The 19546-nt window shown below is 30.5% G+C and overlaps 1 protein-coding gene across 1 annotated transcript; it reads left to right on the top strand.

The window, feature by feature from the left end:
* The first annotated feature begins 72 nt into the window (after positions 1–72).
* Positions 73–17684, top strand: LOC139526676 (uncharacterized). The gene is made up of 8 exons (XM_071321838.1): positions 73–212; positions 7058–7178; positions 8774–9063; positions 9731–9884; positions 10272–10514; positions 14315–14425; positions 15204–15272; positions 17620–17684. Exons 2-8 carry the CDS (start codon positions 7076–7078, stop codon positions 17682–17684), a joined length of 1035 nt encoding a protein of 344 aa, XP_071177939.1. The 5' UTR covers positions 73–212; positions 7058–7075.
* The last annotated feature ends 1862 nt before the right edge of the window (positions 17685–19546 follow it).

Consider the following 19546-nt stretch of genomic DNA (forward strand, 5'->3'; position numbering starts at 1 on the left):
ATTTAAAGACTAAGTCACATGTTATTCTTTTGTGTGATTATTCTTCCCTGTTTACCTTTACCCGCTAAGATTTTCCACACTATGTTTCGTGGAATGCTAAAAATATAATTTCTTCGTAACAAGATATTTTGAAATGTAAATTTAAAAAAAATTGAAAGATCGAAGTATTGGAAAATATTTGAGAGAGATCAACTGAGTAAACAGAACTAGATGTAAGTAAGACTAATTTAAAAAAACAATGGTCTGGTATTTAACATGTTGAATATCAATTATCCAATAAAAGTATCCTTATTGTTCCAATGTATTAAATTTGATTCGTTCAAATATGTCAATGTAATTTATGCATCTCTGTCTACTTTGTATTTTTTTAATTGTTTTATATGTAGAGTTGGCTGACAATGTAAGAATAAAAGTAGAGTATACAAGTACTGATTTATTTCATTAATATGAATAAAAGGTGTCTGGTTAATGCATAGATTATCATAAATATTAGGACGACATTGTATTACAGTAAACGGATCAAATGAAATTGGTATCCAACCTGACGTGTCTGAAGTATACATAATGTGTTACAACCTGTGTGTTAAACAGTTGTATAATAGGTAGATATAGAGAGGTTCGACCTATTTAAAAAATTCATTGTTACACACCGGTATAACAAATAACTAAGTGAAACATATACATTGTAGACATTTAGTTTTCTTTATTTACATTTAATATATAGATGTTCGACATAACCATCTTAGCCCATTTGACAGAAAAATCTGTCTTATAAATGCAAGACTAAAATCATGTTATATCTAGATTCCTATCAAATTCCAAAAATGACCATTAGACCTACAAAATAAAGTTACATAAGAATACATGGTATATGCACCTGTAAACAATGTCAAATTGAGCTATAATACTTTTCTAAACGCTCATGAACATCGTGGTCTGGTAAAATACAAATACACATCTTCATTTGGAGAACACGTAACGTAAATGTTTACATCTATATAAACTAGATGTTACAGAACGACAAAAATGTTCCCGTTGGCAAAACAAGCCTTAAGCTATATTTTTAAGTGAAAAGGTGAATCAAAGTCCCTTATGTTGACAAAAATAGCTGAGCTGGACGAACGAAAACTTGGTCTGTTACTCATCATTGTAGACTCACATACTTCATACTTTAAATCAGCTCAATATGTGAATGTCCATTGTTGAATGGCGGAATGACAGAGTGACAGAGTGGCAGTATGACAGAGTTATTAAATGACGGAATTGCAGAATAACAGAATGGTAGAGTGCTGGAATGCCGAATGAAGAAATTAAATTGAGAGTCAAGGGTACACCTATATTTATATGGTCCGTGCTTAGTAGGCGGGGCTATGAAATTGGCATATAGCCGTCTGGATTAATATACAATTATAGCCTTTGAAGTATCCCATTTTTTAAATGTATTTAATCAAACTTGTTCTCATATGATAATGCAATTTATGCAACTCTTTCTTCTTGATCTTGTCTTGCTTTTCTTATAAAAGTTAGATAACAATGTAAGGACAAAAGAATAGTTTTATAAGTTCTGATTTATTTCAATGATATGAACAAAAGTGTCTGGTTAATGCATAGATAAGCATAAATGATAGGATGCAATTGTACTACAGAAAAATGATCTTTGAAATTTTCATTAAACATTGCGTGTTTGAAATTTAAAAAAAGACGGTGTTTTTTTACAACCTAAAATAGTTAAATATTATATAATTTAGGTATATATAGAGTGGATCGACCTGTTTAAAACTTGCCTTGTTGTACACAAGTAAAATAAATTGTAGACATTTAATTTTCTTTATTTTCGTTTAACATGTTTAATGTATAGATGTTTTGACATTAACATCTGGGTCCGTTTGACAGGAACATCTATCTATAAAATGCAACAAAATAAATCATAAAACATCTAAAATTTAATCAAATTCTAAAAATTGAAAATAAGACCTAAATATAGAATTGCATGAATATACTTGGTTTACTATCCCGCCCAGTAGTCAAAATTTAGGTGTTGACATGAATATCAATAATGTGGTCATTTTTATAATGGAGTAGGAGCGATAAGGACCAATTTTGGCCTCAAATTTCAGGTTCATCTGTTGAAAGATTTTGAACACTTTTTAAACACTTAAGTGTCTATTTCATTTTAATCAATTAGTTTATGTGAACGATTTTAACTGATTTAGTATTTAAAACTATCCGATTCTAGCTCAAATATGAAAAATTTACCAATTATGCCAAAAAATGTCACTTTTCAGATGGTTATTGTCAAAATTGAAAGTTGCCGCATCCGTGTTCATCCTAAACCTTTGTATTTGTTATTTATTATCATAAAATACAACTTGCATTTCAATGTTGAGGATGAACATGAATGCGGCCACTTTCGTTTTACTCGAAAACCGTCTAAAATTTCTAAAATGCTAGAATTGGGACGATTTCAGTAATTTAGCATGACTGAATGGTGCTAGTACTCGATAAATGTGCATTGTATTGTCAAAATCAGCCCATATTTATGTTGTAGAAGCATTCTACGGTCCAATAAATAACTAAAAGTGTACATTTTAACAATTTTGTAAAACTTCTATATTTTGGGCCAAAAACGGGTCTTACTGGACCTTCTCCTTTTCTGTTACAAAACTTTGAATTTTACGAAAAACTAAGGATTTTCTTATCCGAAGCATAGATTATCTCAGCCGTATTTGGCACAACGTTTTGGAAATTTTGGACTCTCAGTGCTCTTCAACATTGTACTTGTTTGGGTTTATCAATATATTGATATGAGCGTCACTGATAAGTCTTATGAAGACGATACGCGCGTCTGGCGTACTTTAATATAATCCTGGTACCTTTAATAACTATTTACGCCGGTAATCAATGTCAAATTCATCTTCAGTCCTTTTCGAAACTCTTATCAACATCGTATTTTGTTGAATTTCAAATACACATCTTCATGTGGAGAACACTAAACACAACACGTTTACACCAATATAAACTGGATGTGATAGAACGATTCAAATGATCCCACTGGCAAAACAAGCCTTGAGCTTTGTATTTTTAGAAGTTGAATATTCAAAGACCAAAGTTCTTAATTTTGGCACAAATCAGCAGAGAGGGACAAAACGTTAACTTGGTCTATCACTCATCGTTATAGACTCACATACTTCATGATTCAAATCAGCTCAAATTATATGAGAAAGCGTTTAAAAACAAAAATTCTGTCCGTAGCAGAATGACTGAATGACAGAGTGATGAAATGACGGAGTTAAAGAATGACGGAATAGCGGAATGATAAAAAGATGGAATGCTGAATGAAGAAATAAAAATGAAAGGAAAGAGAAAAACTTAATGGTCCGTGCTAAGAAGGTGGGTACCATGAAATTGATAAAGAGCCGTCGTGATAAATATACAACTATAACCTTTGACCGGAGTCGATACAGGTTATATTGAAATAATGAGGTAAATTGTGAGAGGACGATTTTAACCTTTTTTCAGCTAGACCAAATCACTAGTTTACTTAAATTTTGATGACACAAATAGTTTTACAGTGTAATTTCACCCCTTCATGCTATTATTGGGGCATACAATATAAAAACATAAGGAATCTGTGTAAAAAAAAAAGCAAGAAACACATACTAGAGACTATATTCGTAGTCAACAAAAATCAAAAGACGATAACTGTGTTTCCAGTCTAGCATATGTATTCTAAAATATGTTTTTAAGTTATCGTTCATAAATTTACACTTTTAACAAACTTTCACAAATAATGTGAACTTAATATATTCTATCAAAAACATGCAATATCACTTTTCCAGCGTTTTTAATCGACCTTTGAAAATATAGTTTAACATATGACTATTCCTGAACGATAAAATTAGTAAAAATATTCAAACCAATAATACAGTGATAATTGCACCATTTTTTGTAAGAACAAATACCTCATAAATGAAAATTGTGTTAACCAGAAAAGAGGAGTCCACGATTAAAAAGTATATATGTACAAGATGTATACAGGAACAATTCGTTTAATCGTATATCATGGTATTCCGGATTTTTTTTTATTACTTATATATCATTTACTACTTTTTTTATAAGTCTCATAACATGAACACACAGAGGACATGCAATGTAAATAATTTGTTTAACGATTTTTTTAAGCACAAGGACATATATTAATTTAGTGTTTTTCTCCATAATATAATATATCGTATGATATATGCAGTCTGTTTGAATAATATTACATTGTATTTGTCATCACATTCAAACATGCAATGAATGTTTTGTTATGATAATGCTGGTGATTTTAAAAATAAATAATCTATTTGGCGTTCTTCTTTTTTAAATAATTCGAGATTCGTGGATGAATCAGTTTTCTTGGAAACGCGGTTCTGACATACAAAATTGTAATCCTATTATCTAAGATAGGTATACTATGCAAATAGAGAATCGATTTTTTAATATCGTGGTGCAAATTATAAATAGGTTGAAAATCAGATTAAATAGAATTGATTAAATCCGTTCTTCCATAAATAGCATGAATAGTTATCGACAGAAACTGTTTGGATGATCTAATTACAATTCAACAAAAAGCATTTAAATATGAAGGTATCTAATTACTGCGAAGTGGTAATTGTTTACATTGCAATGACCATCTCAATACAAATCGAACATTCGATAACGTTTTAATGGTACCAAACCTTCCCCCTTTTTCTGAAACAATAGTATAACATCACAACATAGAAAAGCACACGATAAAATATCAATTGAAAGGCGTAACTGATTGAACTGATTAAATCCTTTCTGACATAAATAACATTAATTGTTATAGTTATCGACAGAAACCGTTTGGATGATCTAATTACAATTCAACAAAAAGCATTTAAATATGAAGGTATCTAATTACTGCGAAGTGTTAATTGTTAACACGTCAATGAATTGTCAAGTAGTTTAATTATTTTTTCTATATGGCATGTTGAATTTTTATCTAGATATCATATGTCGATTGCATAGGTGGGATCTACCCATGCAAAACACGAATAGGTAAAATCATCATTGTAAAATAATTGCCCTTCTGTCCCTAATAATGGTGACGTCTTGGTGACATATTTGAAGTTCTGAGAAACATCAACACAGCTGTCATCTTTTCATATATGTTGTGTTTTAATTTCCAATTAATGGCTTACAAGATATACATATGTGTTGTAGTCCACGCATTTTTACTGTAATGATTTCAAATTATTCTGTATCTTTGTACTTGTTCATTTTACTGTTGTCTAATTTACTGAAAGTTCTTTTGCTCTTTTGTAAATAAACTTGAAAAGGGTTCATCTCTAAAGCATACTGTAAGGTCTACTTTCGTTTTCACAATAGAATACTAGTGAAGTAGAAGTCATGAAATGCAACTCTCAATACAAATCGAACATTCGATAAGTTGAAATTACTCCAAAGATATGAGACTGTCAGTGTCAACCGGTACAATCGGATGAACCAAATCAATATTATGTCATCTTTTCCTAAGAAAAATAAAACCTTGTTTCTCAATAGATTCCTAATGTATCAAAGGAAGATTTGTAATTGTATAGGCTTTGGATTTCAACGGAACCTCAGAAATCGCTGTATAACTGACAACAGCATGACGGAAAAACAAAAGTCGACGAATTTACTAACAAGCCCACAAAATCCCGTACAGACAAATTTACTTAATATTTTATACATGTTGTCATATTTAGATAAAGGAAGATGTGGTATGAGTGCCAATTAGACAACTCTCCATGCTAATAACAATTTAAAAAAGTAAACCATTATAGTCCAATGTACGGCCTTCAACACGGAGCATTGGCTTACACCGAACGCCAAGCTATGAAGGGTCCCACAATAACTAGTGTAAATCATTTAAACGGGAAAACTAACGGTATAATCTATATAAAAACGAAAAACGAAAAACGGGTATGAACTTCATAGATAAACGACAAGTGCTATACATTAGATTCCTGACTTAGGACAGGTGCCAACATTTGCTGCGGGATTAAACGTTTTAATGGTACCAAACCTTCCCCCGTTTTCTGGAACAATAGTATGACATCACAACATAGAAAAGCACACGATAAAATATCGATTGAAAGGCTGAACTCAAATAAAACACGTAAATTCACACACTATGAACGAATAAATTTGATCTGCGATACCTGAATGCAAAAACAGAACTAATAAAATATTAGGGACAAACATTTACATTTAGCTTATTATACCCCGTTAGTGTTTATTTAATCATGAACAGATAAACGATTTGATAGGTTTCATCAGTTGAACAATTTTTGAAAGAAGTATCGTGACAATAATCTATCTCGTTAATCTATGTCTTGTTAACAAGATAGACGATAAATTACTCGTGACACCATCTAATTATCAAACACATGTATATCATTGATATAATCGGATGTATTCATGAAAATGAGATCAACATTGGTTATTATATTCCTTTATGTACTCATCATTACTCACACTGCTTGGCTTTTTATTATGTATGCATCATTAGACTGTTATTTTAAAAGGAAATTGGACTAAAAGATTCTAACATTATATGCACTGTGGACTTTACACTTTTGACAAATTATTAGTTAAAAGTTCATAGCAAAAAATGTTCATTATGAAAATTTGTAAATATTTATCATGGTTTGTACGATAGTAACAAACAATTCGATCTACAACTTGTTCAATAGATAATCTGATGAAGAAGTCATATTGTATAGCATTCCTTGCATGAAGTGCAATTATGTCTTTTCTCGTTCGTGAACCATAGACAATTTTAGCGACTTGGTTACTTCCTGGCTCATTGTTTCGTCTCCCGGACCAATTTTACTATTCTTATGATTTAACTATTGTGCAATTCCTACCTATTTTCCTCTTCCTCATTTCTTACCATTTTTACTTCCTAGTCTGTTTGTGCATGTTCAGAATAATTTGTTGTTAAATTAACGACAAAAATATAGCTAAATAAAAAATGCAATAATTGTTATACTTTTTATCTTTCAAGATTCGTCGCAATATTTCAATGGAATACCTCATTACAGTTATCACAAGTTTCTACTTCACTGGTTACTTGACTGGTATGGTTGGCGGTACCAACGAATTTAGATATACAACACATAAAAACAGTAAGTCATGTAGAAAATTTGTTCAACATGGTAAGTATTTTTTTACAAGTATGACATTTTATAAAAATAAATTAGGAATATATACATGTACACAGAGTTCGATTTGAAATGCTCATCTCAATGTATATTTGATAAAAAAAAAAAAAAAACGCTCTGGTTTAAATTGTTATGTCTTATTTTATAGGAATATTACATTCTAAGGTAAATTCATATCCCTCTTACTGATATGGTGACTTAAGAAAACATTTCAAAAAAGAATGATTGAAAAAATACTGAAAGACTGTTTAATAAAAACACACAAGCTTTTTAAAAGCAAAATATAAAATTAGACGGGCAAAACAAAACTGCTTAGAAACCTTAATATCAAAGCAACGTGATTCATTAAAACAAAATTGTGATAAAACTTCAAATATACGCGCGTCTGGCGTATAAAATTATATTCCTTGTACTTTTGATAACTATCAAAGCGTAGGAGTAAACAGTATCTGTCCTGGCCCAAACGTCACATCACCTCTGTCCTATGGTATAGCGATAAGATACCATCAGTATTTAAAACTTGAATACAGTATAGGTAACAATCCTTTCATTATTCCGAACTTAGTAAGATAAATTTTAAGACATTTTTTTTTAATTGCCGTTAAGTATTAAATATCTTGTAACCCTGACATACGTGAATGCAAAATATGAAACGAATGAGTTAATCCTGATCATATAAAAATTGTTGTAATCCGTTTACGATATTCAAATCTTGAAAATGACTTTGCCGAGTGTCAATAGAAGTCATCATACCCTTATAGTTCGTTGTTTGATATAGTTAAGAGAAAATACGCTATTGTCTGTCCTATTGTTACCCAAAACAAATCGCAGGCAACATGAAAAGCTAACAAAATGCCCAAAATGCAGAACATTTATTTGGTATGGGAATTCATTTCTGTAGAAAACACTTAGCTATATAGTAACAACAAGACCAAAAGAAATAACAAAAAAAACGAACTCCAAGGAAAATGACTTTGGCGAATATCAACAGCAGTCATAATACCTCATTATTTGATACAGTAAGGAGATAACATGCTATCGTTTGCCATGTTTGAACTCTAAAACAAATCAACTACAATGTAAACAAATAGGATATATTGCATTTTTGACTTTTGAAAAACAAATCCTTGAACGTACAGATATAGGGATGTTCTTTTCTTGGTATTGACTAGGATTCTTTTAAGCATGATGGGCATTACTTGTATTGTTTAAAAAAATTATTGAAAACGATCTATGTAAATGGTACCAGGATTATAATTTAGTACGCCAGACGCGCGTTATTCTACTTAAGGCTCATATCAAAATAGTTATAAAGCCACTTTATATATCAAAGTTGAACAAAAATGGTATAATTACGAAGTATGCTCTCTTTGTAGGTTTTTTTTTTTCGATATAGTCTTATATACTAATTGGTTTTGGCAATCTATTTGAACAACTCTCATAACGACAACTGCAATTGACTGTAGTCGTAAAACCGAATCATACCTACAGCCTGTATAACATTCAATACAATTAGATTAAATAAAAAAATGAGTTTATCATTATCATCTGTTTTGCAGTTTCTGTAGGAAGAGCAATAAATACTAGCATGTGTGGCGTATATGCCCTTGCAGCAGACAAGCAAACATTCCATATCCATTCCGATGGGTATTATATTGACCCTCCGTGTTCCATTTATCTCGCCGGTGTTAATAAAATTAATAGCTCCTACAGATTTTCTGGCATGTGCTTTAAAATGTCAGATATTGCATTACCATGTGGCAAAAACGATACATTTATTATAAGAGGATGGTCGTTGGATATCCGATATACAGATCAGTCAGTATCTTTGTTTACTAACCGAAGCATGGTAGGTATATACTAGTAATTATATTTCTATGACAAGCCGTTCACGTCAAGTCATTTTTGATACAAACAATAAAGCTCAAAATTAATTAAAAAATCACAACAACTTTTCTTAATTGGAGATTATTGACATTTATTCCAAATTAACCATTGATCTTGAATAAATCAAAGTACGAGTGTACATGAGGCAACTTTAAGGTTGCCTTTGAGCAAGGAATCGTTTTTAATGCGTTATATATATATATATATATATATATATATATGTATGCCGACTAGAAAGATAAATGTTTAGAGCAAAGCTTTACAATAGTATACTGTTTGCCGAAAACTCAATGAAATTGTCTCTTTCCTTTTGAACGTTGTGTTATTTTTTAAGAAAAGTATAAAAATATAAGTATTTGTTCTTCAAGTTGGGCAAGAAACACGAAGGTTTCATATTTCAATATATTGAAAAAAGGGAAAAAACATGTATCGTATGCCTCAACAGCCTGCCAAAGAATAAATAACAGTTCCATGACATTTCATATTAATAAATGCTCGAATTTGTCAGTCTTATTTATTTGATTTTTCAATGCTTTTATCATGTTTTTAGAATTATGGAGCGTATGTTTTCGTACTTCGAAAACTGATAACTTTCCTCAACTGAACCTTAAGTTTCATTTTTTTTTCAGTTGATCACAGAAAAAACCTTAAGATGTGACTATAAACAAGATTTTACAATGAACTATGAATTTTGTTGGGAGAAAGTATCGATGTTAGAGATCTTATTTTACAGTCCAAAAAAGCCATCGTCAGTGTTACCAACACTTACTGTTCATACGCGTGGTAAGACTTTTAAATTATATATACTCAACAAATGTTCATTTGTAAATTTTAAAATAAGAGCATGTTCTACTAAAATTATATCATAATGGTGAAATAATAAAAGAGACTTGAATAAAACCAAAAACACAGATTTTTACTAACCATAACGCATGTAGCTTTGTTAAAAGGATTGATAGCATACTATATTGAACAGATACGTGTAGCCCTGTCGCCGATTGTATTCATTCAATGAATTGTTATTGACCTTTTATTTTTTGTCATTACATTTAAGATTTGATTGAAAAAGCTCTAAACATATTTGTTTTTTCACTAAATTCTTCGTACTGTATATTTAATCGATTTGTATGTTAATTTGGTATACACGCATGTATTTTGCACTTTTTTTAGCAATTATGATGATAAAGTACCCGGCATTAAGTTTGCAAGCTATGGACACAATGAGCATACAGATGAGTCACTGCAATTGTAATGATCCCAACTGTAGGACATGTAAACCAACGGCACATGATATGTATATCGAATTTCTTGATAGAGTAATTGCGATTGGCAGAAATAATGATGATGATAATGATAATAATAATGGTGCTGATAAACAAGATATCAAGGAAAAAAGCAGCTCTGCTAGTGTTGGTAAGTCAGTACTGTTTTATGCATTTGCACATTCATATTATGTCTGCCTGATATGTGTGAACCTTAACAATTGTCAGAAATAGGTTTTAAACTTAAACAAATCTTTGTAAATGGTGTTTAACCAACATTACATGACTCAAAACTGAAAGAATGTTACATACAATACAAAGTTATAGAGCACTACAAAATAGACACCACACAAAAATGGGTCGAACACAGCTAATTATTCCCGGATCTTAGTTTGCCCAAATGTATATCAAAGTAAAGCAAAACATAAATCTGTTTTGAGTCATTTACTAATTCTAATTCAAGAGATGTTCAATTAATTAGGTGTTTACATCGTCAAATAAATTCAAAGATACCAGGATCGACATTTCGTATTTGCGTCAGACACGCGTTTCACCTATGATAGCCTCATAAGTGAAACTCGAATTAAAAAAAATTGATAAAGACAAATAAAGTACGACGTTGACCAGCCTTGAGGACCAGAAATTCCTAAAAGTTATCTTATTTTTTTTTAAATCGTGAAAATTGAACTGAAGGCATGAAGGGCAGTTAATTTAGCATTTGAATCCGATTAACTGTTTACATCTCATCATAACGATTCTAAAATGATATAAATATCTAAGAAATGTAAAAAGAAAAACAAAATTTTGGGATGTTCATGTTTCTGGTACAGTCATTTCTCGTAACCGACCCCAATTTTCTAAATAATGCGTTTTATATTTAGGAGTATTTTGATATCACTTTACTGTTTTGTTGACAAAACTGACCATTGTCGTGTTTCTATACACATCGGTATTTTTTTACAATGATTTTAACCTGAAACTACATGTAACACGATTGGATATTATTTCTAGTGATATACCAATTAAATACGTTGTTATTTATACAAAACGTCACAAGTGTAAACATTGAAATAATTAGATCTTTCCACTTTTCTGTGGAAAGACCTATTGTTTTTCTTCTGATTATTTTTTTTTTTTTTTTTTTCTTCCGCCTAATTTTCTTCTTGCGATAAACATTTGTTTCGCAATATGTCGCTTAGATATTTGGTATATGATATCGAACAGTTTATGCGCTTTTGAAATTTACCCTGCGTAAACGAATACTTTTCTTTGTAGGAGTTATCTCCCCAAATACTGTTTTCCTTGTTAGCGCAACTCCTTCGCAACTGTAAAATATTATGACAAATTTATTTTACAAAATTGCTCGTTATATCCTTCGCATGATTTGTCCTATTTTGACCGAAGTGATATGAACGCTCCATATGAGAGTTATTTCCCCTTATGCATTTGATATAAGTGATATGCATTTCTATCTTGTAAACCATAAGTGCTAGAGACCAAGGATCTTTTGATTTGAGGTCCTTGGTCCAAAAATATAAAAATTAGGTCAAGGTCAAAGGTCAAGGTCATATTCTAATTTTTGAATTTGGCTTATTTCCACTAATTTCCAGAAACCGTATAAGATATCGACATATTATTTTTTTATAAATTGTTAGTTGCGACATGTCGTAACACATAAATTTTGATTGCAAGGGTACGTTAAACGTAAAAGTGAGTTTTCTCCCCTCTTGTATTTAAAAATACGCGTATGGTGATATAACTGATTAACCAAATATTATTAAGACCTATGGTCTTTTGATTTGAGGTCCTTGGTTTATGACCTTGAAATTGATCTCAAGGTCATAGATTAATTTGACGTTCTAGTTTTTGACCTTTGCTTTCAGCTCATATGTATACATGATATAGCCATGAGACTTTTGGCAAAAGGTATCAAACCATTTAACCTTGAAAAAAACAACCGGAAGTGACCTTGTGTAAGCCGGAAGTAGCTATTTTTTGTACTTTATTAATAAAAAAAGTATATAGAACCAGATCATTTTGGAATCAGTGTCAATTAAATATTCAAATATTATCGGAAGTAACATTTTTCAAACCGGAAGTAACAAATTATCTCCCTTATTTAAAAAAAATATTGTATAGAAACCATATATTTCTGGAATCAGCGTACAATAACCTATCAGCTGACGATTGAAATGACATTTTAAACTTAATTTTACAACTTTCATATTAAAATACATTGTTTTCAATGGAAAGACCTTCAATTGTTCTCTGAACAATTAGTTTTTAATTTTAATTTGTATTGCTTCAAAAAAAACAATGCTTTTTAAAAATAGAACATAGGTCGAAGATTTGTCAGATAATAGCTTGTATTTTTGTGAATATTTTTGTTTCTAGTATCAATCGAACGTCTTTTTTGATTTGTTGAAAATTCAAATGTATCCATATTTTTAAGAGAAATGTCTATTTTGTAATCGAATATATATAATTTTGGATATAATATGTAGAAAAAAGAAAGAGATAAACTCCAACCGAATGAACCCTTTATTTCATTAAGCATCTGTCGAATAAAGTTTTTACATTAACGACCAGTAAATGTTCGTGGAGAGGTAGTAATAGTACGTGATGCACAAAGTACCCCCTTGTGGATTAAGATAAAAGTTATGTGATAGTATTTGCAGATGTCAACTACAGTTGAGGAAATTTACCGATGAGAAAAACTATCTCAGATTCCGGACCTATATCTGATTTGCAACAGGTCGGGTAACATATCAATAATGATGCGTCGTTAAAGAGAACAAAAATAAACTTAACAGATAATTGCCTTTGCAGACAGGATACTACTTCGTCAAAATTATCTTCCCATTACGCCAGTTCATTTTTACAATCGTAGAAATGGAAGCCATTGTAGGGATGACGCGCTTCCAATATTGCTCCATTACGATCCTTATATGTCAGTTGTATTTGTATTTTGTTGAAGGGCAGACTAGATTTTTTTAGTGTTTGAAGAGACTATAAACCCTAGTTATCACACACACAAAATTAGAATTTTTCGAAAATATGCATTTTCATCATCCAACTTGAAAGACTGTCGTCAAGTACTTTCAGTACAAACATAGCTATTCGAACACACCTTCTCTGTTTTTGTGACTCATAAGATAGGTATTTCACTTGACCTATATATTTCATCTTTTAGTACTGTGATTGTTTTTGTGTGATAAAGTCAACATGTAGCTTTAATATATAAAAATGATAGAATCGGAAGCCAGACGATGTTTGAAATATTCTTACTTTGTACGATAGCAAGACAAAATACTCAACTCAAAAACGCCCTTACATAAAAAGGTGCACTCGATTTTCTCTTTTCGATACAATTGTTATCCATTTTTGGAATTTTGTCTTCAGTCACATAATGAAAGGGCAGGCACGAAAATTACTGAACTAATAGATTGATATGTTTTCCGTCCGTGGTATTTTTTTCCAAAAAATCGGAGGTTATGCATTTTCTTCATCCAACTTGAAACCCCATGTCGTCGACTTGATATCTAATTGTTCTGCTTAACTATGTAATAGATCAATTAAAAACTTATTCAAATAGTGTTTTAAATATATAACACCTCGTAATTGAGAAGAAAATTACATTACACATTTATCGCCTTTTCTAACAAAGAGCTTCGATTCTTTTGTTATATTTCAACCTGGTTTCCGACTGTTTGTATTCATTATTTTTATTTTTATAAATACATGTTACCCTTTCTCTTTTAATAAGTTACATAAAGAACTTGTATGGAATTTCATATGTATGTTATAAAAGTCGTATCAATGTGTTTATGTGTAGTGTATTAACTTTCATACCGGAGAGGTTAATTCGTTCGTATTTTAAAAAATGATATTAATGCTTGTTGAGGCTTTTTATCTTCTATATTACATAAGTTGTATCCTTTTCTTTTTAAGATCTCAATATTTTGCTACCTTCTCTGTTTGGTTCTCTTGCAACTGTAGCAACAGCAATCGTTGGAGCTTGGAAATGCTTCAAGGTTAGAAAAGGTAGAAAAGGTAAAAAAGGTAAAACAAATAAATATCATATTAATAACATTACAATTTGAATAAGATTTTTTCATTATGCAGAGATATTGGTAATAATCTATTGTCATAATAAGAATTCAGAGTTAAGAATGGAAATAGAAATAAAAAATATGTCAAAGGAACAACAACCCGACCAAGGAGCAGATAGCAGCCAAAGGCCACTACTGTCTCTTCAACGCAGAGAGAAAATCCTGCACCCGAAGGTGGTCATCAGTGTGTATTAATTGAAAATGAAAGTCACACTAAACTCAAAAACATATTAATGAAGTCAATCAAAAAAAAACATACAGGACTAAACAAAGACCAGCGGATCCTGATTTTAGACAGGCGCAATAAGCCGCGAGGTTTACAGGTTTTGTAAGATCTCAACCCTCCCCTTTACCTTTAGTCAATGTAGAATAAAGAATCACATGATAATATCAACATTTAAACACGGTTAAAAAAAGTCTGAGTCCGATGTTCTGAAAAGGTAACAAAAGAAACCAAGCAAATGACAATGATACATACATTAACAAAGGACTACTTTCAATTACTTACATGCAAGCACTGGACCTTAATCAAACTGATGGAAAGATTATGTTTTCATCATATGAATATCTAGTTCAATCCCTTCCGTTAGGGGTTGAATATTATACCATCATGAAATATATAAGGGAGGGACAGTCTTAACTCATGGATTGAAAATAAACTGACAACGCCATTGCTAAACGTAGATGATTACAACTAATAATCAGTTTTACCTTTTAAATATTTTCAGCAAATACTGAAGAAAATACTGAAGACGATGCTTCAGGTCAATCGAATGATTCAACACATTCTCTGATAGGTATTTCGATATTTTATTTAAAATATACCTTAGATATAATTTTGCTGTTAAAATATATGGCATATCATAATATTTCTGAATCTGTTATTGGCAGACATTTTATTTTTGTTTTTATTGTTGACATATTTGTTTGTTTTATAGTGATTAACATTATAAGACAAAGTTGATAGCTGTACCCCTTTTTTACATGTTAACCTATACTAGTCAACAAAAGAAACGATACACGGCTTTATAATAAAATTTGTCAAAAAGTAATAGGACTAAAACAAAATTAGATACACTATTTTTTGCAATGTATGCACATATGATATTGAAAATCAAAACCTGTCGGAAAGTAACTAAATTTTGTGAAACGGTCAAAGGGTGCAAACTATTTTTGCGGAAAGTTGGACATTAAATCAACACACAATTTCCTAAGTACTTAATATTGGGGTTTTTGTTTTTTGAAATCTCCAAAAAATGCAAAAAAAGAAAAAAATGTTATCGTCTTAATTCAATGTTTTAGATATGCAAACAATACAAAGTAAAGTTGGAACCTTTCGGATTAGTTTTACGATTGTTAACGGGTTGTTTTAATTTAACTTTACACATACTGTCAATGGTGAATCACTTGATCTTGATAATGTTTACATTTTAACGATTTCTTGAGGGGCCGAACTTTGCTTTACAAATAAACATAGAAACTGTTTGATTTTTAAAAAAGAATTGATGGCAATCATTGTCTTCATATTTAAATGAGAGGTTGGCATCATTTGTTGAAACTTCTGTTCTTGAAATTGTCTTTTTATGTAAATTTCTTCAAAAAATTTAAATTTAACCAAATGACCTCATGAAAGCAAAATTATTATTTTAACAAGATTCATATTTCAATGGTCATTAAATATTACTACCTTCAATATTGGTCCTTTAAACGGAAAACTTCATCTTTAATTTGAAAAAGAAAGTCGTGTATCGTTACTTTTATTGACTAGTATTTTATTTTTGTTTACTTTGTTCACACAGCATCATCAATATAATTAAATGGTATGCGATAGTCATACAAGTGACATGGTTAGCTAGCTATATAACCAGATTTAATCCTCCATTTTCTACATAAGATGATACCTGTACCAAGTCAGAAAAATTATAGTTATTATCCTTTCATTTGGTGTGTTTGAGCTTTTGATTTTGTCACTTGCTTTTTTTTTTATATTTATCAATACTTTTAAACGTTCTATTGCCAATATTGTTCTGCAGTGTGCACGTTGTTTCAATAATCATATAATATGATTTATTTGTGCGCGTTTTTTGTGAAAGATTTTCTTGTATGTGTTTGTCCTGCAACCATGTCACAAAGTCTTTTCATGTCAAAAATTCAGGAATATGTCTTGTACGTATTTATATAAGTTATTGTTTGTTTTTGATGCTCTTCAGTGTTCCTATTGTTCCTTTGTTTTCACCATTTTGTTAATATGTTTCTCTCGGTTTCAGTTTGTGGCCCAGGTTTGTTTTCTCTCAAACGACGTTTGAATTTTTAACACTAGTATTCTTCTGTTGCCTTTCTGTACTACAAGTTTGACATACTAGTTTGGTAATGCATATTTTATTAGTACCACAATGTCGATAACATAGCTGGAGTCCAAATGATAACTATCTACCTTGTAGCACATTAACGCAATAATGTTATGAAATTAAAGAAATATTGTGATGCTTTATGATGAAGTAAAACATTATGAAACATGTTATGAGATTTACAATAGTATCAACCAAGCTCATACTCTCGCATCCGGTAAGACTTAATGTATGACTCTTTCCGGAGTATTTGAAACATGTATATGGTATCGAGACTCTCTGAAAGATCAAAATTTGTCGGAACGCAAATCTGGTGCAGGAATTGTAACTTTAAATGTGTGTAGTACAGGAACTGATAGAATTAAAATCTATTTGATTAATAACAATGTAGGAAGAGAGATGTCACAAGCATACGATTAGCATTACAATAATATTTCCTGATGTGTTTTTATTGTCTACTTTTTGTAATACAAGTATAAAAGATAAAGTTTAAGCAAATCTGATTTGCAATCATTTCCATTTAGTCATTTTCTGTGATAAGGCTTTTTTACAATCAAATATTGCTTTAGTATAACAACATATTTTTTGTGTTACATGTTTAAATATGATCTCTTATTTGAATGATTGTCAATTGGTATTAAATTACTTATAAACATGGAATGTTTTAATATAGTTATATGAATATATTTCTTATATTTTTTGATACATGTATATGCATAAAAACTATATTGAAACAGTGTCACACACCATTAAATTTGACATTGTTATTACTAATAATCGTTATTATTTGTTTCAGAAAATGGTAATACTTCAAAAATTGATGACAACGATAATACAACAAAATTACCAAGTAAATATTGACACATTGTCATATACATTCAAACATTATGTTTCACTAAAGTTTGAGAAGGACTATGTTCATGGCTTTTTTAACCTGGCAATCATTTAACGTAGTTTAACGTAATTATTATCACTGTTGAACTGTTTGTTCACGGATGCATCATTTGTCATGGGACTTAGAATTCCAGCACTTTTATAGCAATACTGATAACATTTTTTTTTTTTTAAATTGGCTGTTATAAATCTTTTGACATAAGGCTAATATAAAAAAGAAGATGTGGTATGATTGCCAATGAGACAACTATCCAAAAAGACCAAAATGACACAAACATTAACAATAATAGGTCACCGTACGGCCTTCAACAACGAGCTAAGTATCTCAATTATATTTGCTTCTTATATTTTTAGAGGGCTTTTTGTTATTTCATGGATCATCTCAGCTGTTGTATTTGGTTTAGATTTTTAGACGTAGCTTTTGAAATGTTGAATATATTTGGTATCACAATTAAACCCCATTGTCATAGTGTTACTGCTGTGCGTCAATCATTTATAAATTTTAAAAGACACAAACAAATGTTTAGATGCTTAAATTAGAAGAGTTGTCTCAGAAATTTAGAAGAAACGGATTTAATTAGAACCCTGAACGCAAAGAGAATCCACTAATGTACAGCATCTAATTTAAGCTACTTACATAACCGGTTGCTCAATGTGTAGTAAAGTAGAAGGAGATTTTGTGTAAACCCAATGTTTTTTTATACAATTTCAATACATTAAGATATTTTTTGTCAATACCTTCATCTAAGTCAAATACAGTTTTCGTTAGATAATTTGATTATTTTTACGAAGTTTTTTTTTCATCAATGAAATATGAACATATATTGTAAAGCTGATTCATTTATTTAATTCGGATTGTTATTATAATTATTATTAGGGTTTGATTGTTTGTTGTATGATTTTATTATCGATTTTTGTATGGAGAATTTTGTTACATTCAAATGGTTTCCACTTAATGTTTTAATCCCGTCTGGTATTCTACGACTATCCACGGAGATGTATTATATCTAGCACCAATGTTAAAATATTAAACGTAATTTTTTGAATGTATGAACTGGACTTCATAAACGATAGAGTCATTCATTTATAAAATTAATTAGACCTTGAGGCTGCAATCAAAGATGATAGTAGCTAATGGTTGATTCAGATTGTTTTAAATATTTCTTACTTGCTAACAATAAAAAACAAGCTGATAATAAGAAAATATGCCATCTGTATAACTATATAAAAATGAAAAGAAGAGGTATAAGGTTTGGATGCCAATGAAATAAAATATTCATTAAAGTGCGCATAAAGTGAACGTAAGCATTTATATGCAACCGTACCACTTTCAAAAATAAATTTTAAAAAAACCATACCATTAAGTTGGCTTTCGTGTATCCCGAACAGAAAAATATGGAACAATTCAGTTTAGTAAACTAACGAACTAATTCATTACAAAGCAGTTGAAGCAAAACAATTCGATATGCTAAAAATCAAAACCGGGCTGCTACTGATTTTCCATAAAAAAACGCTGACAACACAATGTTTTGTAATTATCAAGAATACTAGTACTCATTTATTTGATATGTTAATATATCTACTAGTTAATGGCATTATCTTTGTATTTGAAGCTGATCAACAGATCAAACAAATATTATCCCTTGATATAACTTATAATAATGTACTGAAGATCTGAAAGTGTTTATCATCAACTTGGCAAAACCCTTACTTAGATCGACTCTTTATCAATGAAAGAATCTGCTGACCCTTCCAAAGGCACATGCAATTGCACCCCGATTTTGTATCGTATTGCGCAGTTTTATTTATATGTAGTTATCTGTACACGC

Source organism: Mytilus edulis, chromosome 6 (assembly GCF_963676685.1).
Source record: "Mytilus edulis chromosome 6, xbMytEdul2.2, whole genome shotgun sequence".
NCBI lineage: Eukaryota > Metazoa > Mollusca > Bivalvia > Mytilida > Mytilidae > Mytilus > Mytilus edulis.